This window comes from Eleginops maclovinus, chromosome 15 (assembly GCF_036324505.1).
Source record: "Eleginops maclovinus isolate JMC-PN-2008 ecotype Puerto Natales chromosome 15, JC_Emac_rtc_rv5, whole genome shotgun sequence".
Classification (NCBI taxonomy): domain Eukaryota; kingdom Metazoa; phylum Chordata; class Actinopteri; order Perciformes; family Eleginopidae; genus Eleginops; species Eleginops maclovinus.
This window is the reverse complement of record NC_086363.1, coordinates 21725174-21739086: the sequence shown is the minus strand read 5'-3', so window position 1 is coordinate 21739086 and position 13913 is coordinate 21725174. Positions and strand designations below refer to the sequence as shown.

Sequence of the window (13913 nt, the reverse complement as noted above, 5' to 3'; positions counted from 1 at the left end):
TGAATCTCCTTACACACCGGGGACACATATTTATGTATAAAAGACAGCAAAAAGTGCATTTAGCATAAAAGGGGATCTTTATATCATGGCTTATCTTAAAGAAGCCTCCCATCGCCCCAACCAGCTAAGAGTTAGGTCATGAAATAACAGTTAGCTCAGTGGGGCATTATAAGAGTCACTGACTGCCTTATCAGAACAGGAAAATAAGACTAAACCATACAAATTACAAGCACTGCATATGATAAATTATAAACTAGAAACGTCCAAAGGTTGTGACTGTGACGGAAGCTTTCCAGGGTGGTATTGATAGGGTTGTTGAGGTACATAGGTATAATAAGCATCTTTAAAAATAATATGCAGTAACTTTAGAATGAGATGTTCAGTGATCCTGTAGACTTTCTGCAACTGAGCAAAGATAGCTGCTTACATTCTATGACACTTAAAACAGAGGAATATAGAGGTTGGTCTAACCCTGAGGAAGTACGTCAAATAGAGAATAATTCATTTAATAATACCATTATGTTTGGTGATTAAGCATTTCATGGATTGCATTTCATAACTTAAATGTTCAAAATGTCAGTTTGTATTATAAGAGAGAAAGAGTTCTCATGTGGAGGTACTCTCTGAATATAGTGATTCCACAGCAGCACGTGATCTTGGATATGAGAAGAAGAAGCGTGTTGCAACATGTGTGTAGGTATGTCCTCCAGAGCTCACACACAGAGCAGTTTTTCAGCGGTAACTGTTAAAGTGGCACAGATAGACATTAAGTCTGTGCTCAGTGCTAAGAACAGTCTCCATGAAGAACAAATTGTGACTGCACTTGTTTTATCACGTTCATTCAAACTGCAGAAATGTCAAATAAATAAAGGCGATTTAGATAAACCCAATAGAACCCTCACCCAGACAAACTCACTCATCATGACATGGAGCAACTTTATCTTTACCCGTTGAAATACAACTCTAAACACCGAAACACTATTGGTAGGCCTTCTCTAAAATATAGATCGGAATCAGAAATCCTTTAGTAGTGCCCCAGCGGGGAATTTTTCAGCTAACATTCAAATCCTGAGCCAGCCGAACACTACAGGTAAAAGCCCCAAAAATATCCTAAAAAAAAAAGATTAGGGAGGAGTGAGGTACCTTCCCTCAGTGTGGGGGCTGGCTCTGCCTGGAAGACATGCAAATGCTTTAAAAAGTGCATTTGCTATTGAAAGTGATTATTACTGAATGTCTTGAGGGTTGTGGCTGAGAAACTCTTTCCTGCACGAGGATCTGTCTGAGAGTATAGTTAGTGAGTGTCTACAAAATGCATCTTTTCCAGTTCAAGAGGATATCTACCAATATTACAATAACTGGACAATAATGAAACAGGTGATAAAGTTATCAGCTGAAACTATACAAAATATTTATTAAAATCACAATCAAAACTGAACTGTGTCCAGAAATTCAATGTGTCACTTAAAAGGTTTGAGGACCAATAGGAAGGGACTTTTAGAATTTCCCATGATGCAACAGAACCTTCATTAGACTTTTTCTAGTGATTACTCTTATGTTTCAGCTCCAAAGCACCAGTCTGTGTCAGCATGATTATATAGGGTGTGATCTAAAACCCAATATGAAGTTCTACACTAGGTTGAGGGATCAAGCTGTGGTTCCAATAGTTACATGTACTATTTGTTTATGAATAAACAAATAAATGAAATAATACCTTTTCCCCCCGAAACATTCACAGTGGTTAGGCACATACCCAATAGAGATGATTGTCTCCTTCAGTTCTATTAGTTCATATTTTTCGTATATATGGGATCCCTTTTCAATGATTCATGATGTTTATCAAGCCTTTCTGGCCTCTCAGCCTGCCTGTTACAGCGAGCGCCCCCCCCCCTGCCTCCTCTGCTACCTGATTAAAGCCCCCCCTTCATGACAGGAAGACCTTCGTTAGCACTTCATGTTCTCTCTGGGTATGTGCGCTCATGTCAGGAGGGGAACGACTGCAGGAAAAAACAGGGCAGAGCAGGAAATGCATGTTATTGTCATCAGAAGAGCCAGAAACAAGCTGCATTTAAACCTGTGCCTTTCAATCCTATACATCTTCTGAAACTCGCATCTTATCTTATTAATCAATTAAGCTATTTACATAGCCGAATACCACAAATCACATTGTGTGTATCTCTGTCCTAAGACGTCCCTGCAGTGTACAAGAAATGAATGGGGGAAAATGTTGCTGTGAATCAACATCAAAAAGTTGGATCCAGAAAGATGTGATACATCTTCCAGGTACCAACACAATGAATAAAGTGTCCCTCAGGCAGAACCCAGCAACAGACACAGCCACGACTCCTGATCCAGACGTTACCTTTAACTGGCAACCAACAAGACGAGAGACTGCGGTGAGGATGCTCAGGATGCTAAGCTAGCAATGTGATAGAGAGGACATGAGTAGGAGAAGGAAAAATTCCCCGAAAGTCTACAGCAGCTGATTGGCTGTTTCAATTCAGTATCCTAAATCATCCTTAAAACTGCTACAAAATTGTCCAAATCGTCCTAACCTTTTTTGAACTATCGTCTGCAGGCTATAATGCAATTGAATGCACAGTTCCACAGAAGAGATAAGATAAGATAAGAATGACTTGATGCAGCAGCATAATAAACAAGGCATTGCACAATTAGAAATAAACTAAAAATAAGAAATAAACAATTCTAAAGTATTAACATAAAGAATAAATATAAACAAAAATAAACCAGTATTATAAATATATACCAGTATATAATATATATATATATATATATATATTTATATACAGTTGGACTATGAACATAAATAATCAGTAAACTGTAGGACAATAAAACACTATTGGAGTGAACAAAATATAAAGCAGGATATTATACACATAGTAGTGCAGTCAATGGAATATTAAATAAAATAATGTAATGTGAAGTGTCAAGTGATAATGTTGTTTTCCAGTTAACATTTTCACTTGACACTTTTACATTGTACATTTAAATATAAGAGGAGCTTGATTGCAAAAGGCTCTGGCTCCTATTGTACTTTTGGGAGTGTAGGAACCACTAATCACCGTGCATTCTTCGAACGCTTAGTTATGTATCATAAGTGTATCTCAGAGCATAAACAATCAGACCTATGGAAACAGCTTGGTGCCCAAACAATTGAAGAGTTACCTAACAGGGCAGGGATGCCATTGTGCAGAAAAGAGCGTAATTTTATCGTCTGCAAGCTTGTCTCCTAAAAACAAAGCCTTACAAAAGGTATGCAGGGAGTGGAACAATATGGAAACTTTACGCCAACACCCTACTGATTACAAATCGTTGGCCTTCAGTCTGGAAGAAGACCATTCGTGGGAAGTGAAGCTGGGGCTGAGAGAGGTCCGACTGCTAGATGACAGCTGTAGGTGAGGCAGCTTTCACATTGGATTCCACGCAATCACATCAACAACGGAAATGATGACCTTTTAGTCATGGAGACAGGACCCAGAAGCCGAAGCAGCAAACACAGATGAGACGGCAAAGTATTGAGACAGATGAATGACTCTGGTAATAAGCAGGAACAATAACATCCTTCTAGGTATTGACCCAACCTGTTCTGGACTCCATCCTGACTGGGCCTGAAATTAGAGCAATTAAACACGTTCTGACATATTCCAGCTGGCTCAAAACTCTAAACAGATCTGCAGTCAAGAGCCTGTTTGTCCAGATCAAATCAATTCCAAACAAACCCGGTTCAAAGGTTTGGAGGCCCCTAAATGATTAGATAACCAGCTGATCTGAACCAACTGCTAAAAAGGCACACTGCGTTCTTTCTATGGCACAGCCACCACTCTGCATCACTGGCATCACTGGTGTACCTGAAGTCATTAAAAATTATGCTTTTTTACTTAAATATCGTCTTTTTATTCTAATAAGCCTTCATGAGACATAGGAAAATGAGCCGAATCTAAATGGCATGTGGAATCCCAGGTTTTCACCAAAAATTGTGAGTTGTCTTTTGTCACAATTTGACCTACAATTTGGTAGGTTTGAAAGCACTGACAGAGTTAGTTTGACATGATCTGTCCCCTAAAAAGCAAGGAGAGATTAATGGCCTCAATATTAAATTGAGTCTGTTTAAAGAGTATGGTTATCACTGGAGAACCAGGAGAACCCACAGTGGAAGCTGCATCGGCGAGCCTCAAGTTCATCTGCCATACCCTCCTGCTCCTCCTCCTCCTCCTCCTCCTCCTCACATTCCCAGGGTCCAGTAGCCATCATTTATCAAGACTGACTGCCCATGAACTCTGGACTTCGGGAGAAGCGGGGTTAGAGTCTACATAGTATATCCATGTCAGCCAGAGCTGTAACAGCAGCAATAATACCATTGTTGCATGTGTTAAGACAACAGCAGGTAGAAGTTGCAGACAGGGGCAAAGAGTGCTTCACAGCAGAACATATTCATAATGTAGGTATAATCTTCAGTAGGTGTGTTGAGCAGCAATCTTTAACTTGTCCTGAAATGTAACTTCTAACCCACAGGAATGTCAACGTATCTTACAAAACAAGTCAAAGGAAATTGCATCATGGTATATACCGTACATGTTTCTGTAACAAATGTGACTTTATTACTTGCCACCACAGGTCAAATGGATGAATGAGCAACTTCGGCCACTATTGCTGCAACTTGTGTAGTCGCCAGACGAGGTTCTCAGGAGGTTGGCTTGTAAGGGTGTAACTTAAGTTGAAGACTAAAGAGCGCTCTGTAAGTCCATTGTAAGTCCAATAACCATTTCATTTTGCTCTAATACCTTTATATTTGGGACATCGAGTTCATGTAAAAAAGTATAGCATTTAAAGCTTTAGAAGCAGGAACAACATAAAGCAAATGCAGACGTCTGTACTGTATGGTCTTAATTGACAAAGTAAAATCTGTTCCCTAACTCAAAACCGGCGACACTGAATCAGGAAAAAGCATATTTGTAGTCTACAAACAGACATACCATCAACTGTTCAGATTATAGACGACTTAAATAGGGTTTCCGTTCAGTTCTACTCTTACTGTTCATCTGACAACAGCAGCATACACACACACACACCCAACCACCCACCCACCCACCCACACACACACACACACACACACACACACACACACACACACACACACACACACACACACACACACACACACACATACAGAAGAGATTGGGATTTTCCATGTAACCTTGTCCTTCACTCTGAACTCGTGTGTTGTCAACAGATGTGACTTAAAACAGAATGAGGTATGATGATCTTAACCTCTCACATCCTGTAGCGTAGCACGAGGCATGATAACCTAACAGTTTTATCAGCTTGAGAGGATCCTTCCTGAGGAGCAGGATGAGATAAATGCTGCAGCACTGTGGCACACTCAGTTCATTCACAATCTCTGGCTCACTGAACACATGAGGCAACTACAACTGCTGGTTTGCAGGACAGTGATACCAACCCGCACATTAATACTGCCGTTGGTAGCGGTACATTCATGGTGTAGAAGAAGCTTGGCAGTGGGGGCTGGGGGCAGTCCCCGCAGACACACTGTTTAGTTGATCCTTGTTTCCTCTCTCACCAGGAAACGACATATTGTATGACTGGTAGCTGACGTAGTACTGACACATTAAAGCACACGTACTTATGTGACTACCACGCTGTTGTAAAAAGTGTAAGGTAAGATCATTTATTAATACACAATCATCTGGAAAGGGTTCAAGCCCCCCACAAGAGGTTTGACGTGGATCTTTGCTTTAAGCCCCCTTCCAGAGGACTTGTAGGACTGTGTGAATACATTGAGGCATGCTACATTTAAAGCATTGGTCGTGGCGGTTACACAGCATGTGTTGGTGTGCCCTGAGGGGGGGGGGGGGGGGGGGGGGGTCACTCACCTGTCCTGAAGCGGAGGTCATCGTCGTCCTCGGAGCCGAACTCCCGGAGCAGCGAGAGGAAGAGGATCCCGAAGGCGTTCTGGATCCCGAACACCGAGCCGTTACACCACATTGCGGCCAGCATCACCACCCAGCCCCAGCCACCCTCTGGGTGCACGAACTCCACCTCCTGTGCCCCGGCAGCTGCGCTCTGCTCCGGGACAGTCCCTTTGCTGTCCCCGTTCTCCTTCCTCTCCTCTGCCGGAGCCCCGGCGGGCTCCTCGCCCTGCTCCGCTCGGTCTTCTCCTGGCATGTTGGTCCCTTCTGTCATTGTCTTGACGTCGGTTACCTTATACTGATGATCAGTTAAAGCGGAGATCTGACTGGGCTGAGCACAGGTAGTCACACAGGTCGCGTGAACTGGAGCTGATGCAGAGTCTGCTGTCAAAGCTGCTGTTGCATTATTATAAATAGACGGGGGGGCGGGGCTCCGGGGAATCCTGCAACTGATTGGACACTGTCCACCGTGACGGTCGAGTACTGAAGATAAAGACGAAATGTAGCTGTAGAACTAATGTATGATGAACGACCAGTAATAAACACATGTATATAAATGTACAGCCTAATGTCCTCCCATCGGCAGCTGCCCCACTGCAGCCATGAAACCCCTCCCCTCTCCCCTGCTATAAATAGACCAACCGACACTGCAAGGCAGGCAGATGGACATGAGAAGGATATGTGCAGGGAGTCAAGATGTGGCTGTGGTTGGGAGATTATAAGACAAATGTAACTGGAAATCAGACCCACTTGTTCCATATAGCGACTTTAAGTTACTTGAAAAATTGACACATACCATTTTATTGGGGATGCACATTTCTAAAATGAAGTTGAAAAATGTACAGATGAATCAAACAAACTAATGATTCACATGAAAATATAACTGTTATTAGGAGAAACCATACTTGAGCATAGTTTGTAAGTCCTAACCAGTAGCCAAATAAAAATAGTGTATTTCTGTGTTGAAAGAAGAAGAGATAAGTCTCCTAATTAGATTGAACGTAAATAGACATTACAGTTAGAACAATCATGTAGTTGTGTTTCTAAGTTTTGCTGATAGACAATCATTTGCTGTGTGTTCAGCTGTTGTTATCTGATTGAACATTTATTACAGAATGTTAAAGAAAACCATTTCCTTTTTTAATTTTTTTATATCTGATGTAACTTTTATGTTCCAGGACAAGACGAGATGAGTGCCCTTCTATCATTAAAACACAACAGTAAATGGACTGTACTTATATAGCGCTTTATCCAGTCTTACGACCCCTCAAAGCACTTATATACAACACATCATTCACCCATTCACACCTCATTAATGCAGAGCAGTGTACCTTGATCTAGGGAAGCTGAAGAAGAAGAAGCGGAAGAAGGTGGCACCGAGGATGGCTGCCGTGTCTCGAGCTCCTCACCAACTCCACATCTTAGTGTTTTTATTGTTTTACTTTGTTGTTTGTTTTTAACTTTTTTTGCAACATGCAAACCGCCCAAGCGAGCCCTATCATCCAATATGATAGAGAACAACTTTTCCACATCAGGTCGCTGGTGGACATCAATAATCCACGACGACCTGCAAACAATGGAGAGACTCAGTGTTTACCTGCTGGAGCTCTACCTGCTGGAGCTCTACCTGTGGAGCGCAGGAGGAAGAGACGGCGAGGATCCCTGGGCCGGGGTCCTGGTCAGGCTGAGGAAACGTGTAAACAGGCCTCATCTACCGAGTTTACTTCTGGCAAATGTCCAATCCCTGGATAATAAGCTGGACGAACTCCGTAGCAGGATGGCATTTCAACGGGACATTAAGACCTGTAATGTTTTGGTTTTCACGGAGACTTGGCTCAACCCCACGATACCGGACGCCGCCATTGCTCCACATGGATTCTCCATTCATCGCCAGGACCGGACAATAAACTCAGGGAAGAGCAAAGGAGGAGGTGTGTGCTTCATGATTAACAACAAGTGGTGCTCAGATGTGGAGATCATTTCTTTGGACTGTTCTCCCAGCCTAGAGCACATCATGATCGGATGCCAGCCTTTTTATCTGCCGAGGGAGTTCACATCTGTTGTTTTAACAGCAGTGTATGTTCGGCCTCACGCTGACAACAACACAGCGCTGGAGGAGCTGTATGGGATTATCGACAGGACAGAGACTTCTCGGCCAGAGGCCGCATTTATTGTGGCCGGGGATTTTAACAGAGCCAACATGAAGAAAGTCCTGCCGAAATACTATCAGCACGTCAGCTGCCCCACGCGCGGTAAAAATACACTGGACCACTTATGTGAGAATGCTGTTCATTGACTACAGTTCAGCATTCAACGCCATTGTGCCCTCCAAGCTCATCATTAAGCTCAGGGACCTCGGGTTCAACAGCGCCCTCTGTGACTGGATCCTGAGCTTCCTGACGGGCAGATCCCAGGCAGTGCGGATGGGGAACATCACATCCTCCACCTTGACCCTCAACACCGGAGCCCCTCAGGGTTGTGTGCTCAGCCCTCTCCTCTACTCCCTGTTCACGCACGACTGTGTGGCCACACACAGCTCCAACACCATCATCAAGTTTGCTGATGACACGACCGTCATCGGCCTGATCACAGACGGCGACGAGACGGCGTACAGAGAGGAGGTCAGAGCCCTGACATCTTGGTGCCAGGACAACAACCTCCATCTCAACGTCAGCAAAACAAAGGAGCTGATTGTGGACTACAGGAAGAGGCAGAGAGAGGCACACACACCCATCACCATCGACGGGACTCCTGTGGAGAGAGTCAGCCGCTTCAGGTTCCTCGGGGTAAACATCAGTGAGGACCTGACATGGACACATCACACCAGGGTCATATCCAACACGGCTCGACAGCGGCTGTTCTTCCTCCGCAGACTGCGGAAGTTCAACATGGACTCCAGGATACTCTGCAACTTCTACAGGTGCACCATCGAGAGTATCCTGACTGACTGCATCACCACCTGGTATGGCAGTTGCACCGCCCTCAACCGTAAGACTCTACAGAGGGTGGAGAGAACTGCTTAGCACATCACCAGGACGGAGCTGCCATCCATGGAGGACCTCTACACCCAGCGGTGTAGGAAGAAGGCCGGTAGGATATTAAAGGACCCCCATCACCCCAGCAACAACCTGTTCTGTCTGCTGCCGTCTGGCAGACGGTACCGCAGCATCCGGACCAAGACCACCAGACTCAGGGACAGTTTTATACCACAGGCTATAAGACTGCTGAGCTCCTGAGCTCTTTGAATGTCTACTACATCTGTTTATAGTACACATATCTATATATTATACACATCTGCCATAAATATCTGTTTATACGTAATATATGCATATGTCTATACCTCCTCGTACAACAGTGTAAAGTATTTAAATGACTGTACAGTGTATTTAAATAATCTCAATTCATTCTACATATGTATATATTTTACATCTTTATTGTTGTTATTGCACCTTACGTAATGCACTAGCAGTTTGCACTAGTTTATTCTTGTCTAATTTTTGCATGATTTTATTGATCTTTTTTGCACCATGTATGTTGAGTTGTTGGAGGAGCCTGGGATATAAGATTTTCATTGCCAACATATACGTTGTATCTGCTGTGCATGTGACAAATAAAACCTTTGAACCTTTGAACCTAACACTCACACACATTCACACACCGTAGGCCATCGGGAGCAAATTGGGGTTAAGTATCTTGCCCAAGGATACATCGACATGTTGACTGCTCGGGCGGGGATCCATCCCACAGCCTTCTGGAAAGACGGCCGCACTCCCTCGCATAAAAAAATCTTTTTATGGCGAGTGCTGCCAGTGAAATCACATTTTACACACTCTTTACGAGTTACAGAAGAAACTTCAGACAGTTTCAGGCCGACTTCCACACAACCCAACTCCTGATGCTCATGTGTTTGACCAGAGTATAGACACAGCAGTGTCATGATGCTCAAGACAAAGAAGTCACATGTATGAGAACAACAATAGCAGCAGGTATAATAGATGTGTATCCCCTCGAGGCTGCCCAAATAAGGCAATTCAGCTTGCTTCATTCTAGGACCAAAACATAGTTATGAATGGGCCTGTAAAACCGCCTCTGGACATTTTTTGGATCAACCAAAGTTATATACCTTCTTTGTAGACATCAGAGAACAATTTAAAATACCAGATAGATGCTTTCTATGGCACCTTTAACAAAATCACGTTGTTTAATCCTCGTGTGCGGTTACAACGCTACAACTACACAAATAATCGGTTTGTTTTTGTATCACCTGACGATTTTTAATCATCATTTAATCATCATCATCATCATCATCATCATCATCATCATCATCATCATCATCATCATCATCAACATCATCAACATCATCATCATCATCAACATCATCACGATCATTTGATATATCTATGTTCGCCGAATTCACATGAAAGCACTAAGAAATACGAATTGCTTTAGTCAACTTCATTAAAACATTATTAACTTACCCAAAGTCAGTAAATCACTAAAATAGGTTTATTTTTAATGGAGCCTCGTCATCTCGCCACGGGCAGACAACAATATTTACAGTCTTAATTATTTACTGTATTATTGTTGAACTATTACTGTGTGGCGAACCGTCGCTATCATTGTTTAGGCCAGCAGTATCACTGAATAACGTTTTAATACAACATTATTCAGTGAATAACTTATAATAACGTTTTAAAATAGATTTTTACTAACATGTATTCAATTCAATTATTTTCAATAGTCTATTCTCTTAATTGTATTGCTTTTCTCTGTGTTGCGCACCGAGTAATGGTTGTTAATTTTGGAGCTTTCATCCAATCATATTTCAGTCAGGATGTGTTGCTGGGTCAAATAAATCTGCCTCAGGGCCTTCAGAATCAACAGCGCGGGCCTTGTAGCTTTAAACAAGTGGCAATGAAAATGTTGCATTGACCAATCACATTTCGAGTTGGCAACACCAGGGCAGTGGCGGATCTAGAACATTTTACATGGGGTGGCAATGGGGTGGCAAGAGGTTTTTGAAGGGGGGCACGGCATTTGTTTTATATTTTTAGTTTGATCATTATCATTAATACAATAAGATGCATTTGTAAATCTTTATGTAAGTAATCCTGTATAACACATAAAACAGAAAGCAGGAATTAACATGTTATTTTACGTGAAGTTTTATGTGAGTGACATGCCATGCTATGCTACTGTAATGGATGGGTAATAAAAACATACAATGTGGTCCAGCTAGAATAGCAACTGCCTCCCTTCCATCTTCCTCAGAATCCCTCTGACTTCCTGCTTCTGTCCCTCTTTCTGAGTCTGAACCCTCTTCTTCATTTCTCACACCCACTACTTCTCTAGCCATATCTTCATCTCCTTCTGTGGCCTTCTCCTGTACTGACCCTCCTGGTCCCTCCGGTGTACTCTCCTCTCCTTTCTCATTTCCCTCTCTCTTGTCCTTCTTTTCAGTTCTCTGAATTTTTGTGCTAAAAAATAAGCAATATCCCCTTTTCTTTACATTTTTCCAGCTCTGGCCTGCATAATCAATATGTAAAGCACTGGTTAACAAATCTTGGGGGTGGATCCGCCCCTGCACCAGAACTGTTCTACAGAACTCTTAGACTGATCCTGTGTTTTGTCCATGTCTGATTGGCTTATTGCTTTTGTGACTGCAAAAGAATGTAGTCGCGAAAGCAATATAATATTGACTACATGGTGTATTTGAGTTTACTTCAAGGGTCTTTATTTCATTTATTGGATGTGTTTTTTACTGAAGTATTTCAGCGTCCCAGTCCTTGAGTGGGCTCCTCTTCACATGGCCCAACCAGTTCATCAGTATTACAATGGGTCCTTGATCATTAACAGTTCTGAGACTACACTATACAATGTGAGCAAAGTTTTTGGAATCTGTCCAGTTTTTGTCATCTGTCCAGACAAGTGTCGCCCCTCCTCCAATGCCAGCTTTATTGCCCCGGTCCCTGTTTAAGCTCCCTGTTACCCACATCATGTTTGCGCTTTTCTGGGGAGACGGCTTGAAAGCACAAGGATGTAGGTGATTATTGGGGCCAGCAGTTTGCAACAAGAAAGCTCCCACATCTGTGTCTGACGCATCTACTTCAACTATAAACCGCTTACCAGGATCTGGTTGGGTGAGGATGGGGCTGAGGTGAACCTCTGCAGCTCCTTCGTTGTGGTGGGGGACCGGCCACTCCACCACAGTTTTGATCCTTCCTGTATCTGCCTCCACTCTGCCTTGCCTGCTTTTGTAGCCAAGGAAGCTGACCATATTCTGGTGGAACTCACACTTCTCTGTCTTGACATAGAGCTTGTTCTCCAGCAGTCTCTGAAGGACCTCGTGTTCCTCCTGAAGACCTCTTTCAGGTCGTGCTAGGTAGCAGGTGAGTGCGAGTAGGTGGGCGAAAGAGGCCTCTCTTTTGGGGGGAACTGGAACTTGCAGTCTCTGTCTCTCGCTCCCTCTTTATTAGTCTCTTCGTCAAGGATTACTGATCCTTTAATGGGTCAGAGAGTCTGTAAAGGAAAGCATCAAACAATTCTGGTTGACTTCAATCACTGTACGTGCCAGATTATGGAATTTAATAGCAAAGTCAGATGCTGGAAGATCTTAGTGAAGGTCTCAGAGAAGCAGGGATGTGCAAAGGTACGGGCTAATGTTGCCCGGGTAATGGCCCGTTTTCTCCCTTCTTTTTTTTTTCTGTTGTGGCCGAATCAACATGATAAGCCCACAATTAGTATTGTAGCGTCTCGCTGCGGGAAATACACCTTGTCAGCGCTGTCATCTGCCCCCAGTCACGTGACTTAGTTTACAATCTGACAGCTGAGAGTAAAGGAAAGCCCCCCGAGTCCAGCCTCATACGGCTAAGGTGATCATGCCAAATGCCTGCCTGGCTTTGGTGGCCAATCCCCAGGTCAATCTGTCCCCGGAAATGTCCCCGTTTTCAAATATGCTTTAAAAACACATAGCAAGGTGAAATAACATTATAACAACGTTGATGTTTCATGTAATTGCCCACGAAATTCTGAATGAATAACTTGTTTCAGTGTGAACTAATAAAACACAATATGATCACAAAAGGGTTTTAAACCAGGTAAGGTTTTATTATTTATGTTCTATATCGTTAAGTGTGTGATCACACATTTTACGTATTATATATCTAATATTTATTACCTCGAGTGTCGGATTTTGGAAATTGATTTTGAGTTTTCTCATGGCAGTTAGAGTATAGGGGACAAACCAGGGGACTTATTAGGATACCTTACCGTTACTGCGCTTATACAGAATGATAAGAATAAGAATAATACGTGTTGAACTGGTTTCATTAATTAGTGAGTTTATTTAAAGTAATTAGTTAGAAGCCCTATTTAATCAGTATGTCTGCTCAGCAGTTACAATGGTCAAACTACATTAAAACATAATTATCCCCATTTTTTCTTTAATATTTACTAACATTAGTTATTTTAATGAGCTATGGACCGCAACACTAATAATGTCCCTGGTTTTCATTTTAAAAATCAGTTCAGAATGCAAGTAGTCGCCTTAGATTATTTTGTTATGAGATGATGTGAACTACTGTTCAAATTAGTTAATGTAATAATCTTTTTTTTTTTATGTATAGCCTATTGTTACATTTCTGTGCTTAAGAATGATTCAAGACAGAGGAGACAGAAGCAGCGAGAGAGATTTCTGAAGGAGGCAGCTAAATGGACTACGACTTTGCAGAGCTAGATAAAAGGTGCCAGCAGGGCAGCTGCAGGTGAAGCACTGTGATTATGTCAAGCAACTACATAAATTGGAGTACACTAATAATTCATCCATCCATCTTCACCCGCTTTTCCGTCAGTCGCGGAGGTAACAGCTCCAGCAGAGAGCCCCAAACTTTCCTTTCCCTGGCCACATCAACCAGCTCTGACTGGGGGATTCCAAGACGCTCCCAGGCCAGCGAAGAGATATAATCCCTC

At 42.7% G+C, this 13913-nt stretch overlaps 1 protein-coding gene across 1 annotated transcript in view; it reads right to left on the bottom strand.

Moving 5' to 3' along the window:
* slc16a10 (solute carrier family 16 member 10) overlaps positions 1 to 6361 on the bottom strand; it is a 33842-nt gene extending 27481 nt beyond the window's left edge. Inside the window, exon 1 of the mRNA XM_063902266.1 lies at positions 5910 to 6361. Coding sequence (XP_063758336.1) covers positions 5910 to 6219 — 310 coding nt within the window. The 5' untranslated portion in view covers positions 6220 to 6361. The remainder of the gene's footprint in view (positions 1 to 5909) is intronic.
* Positions 6362 to 13913: the final 7552 nt, after the last annotated feature.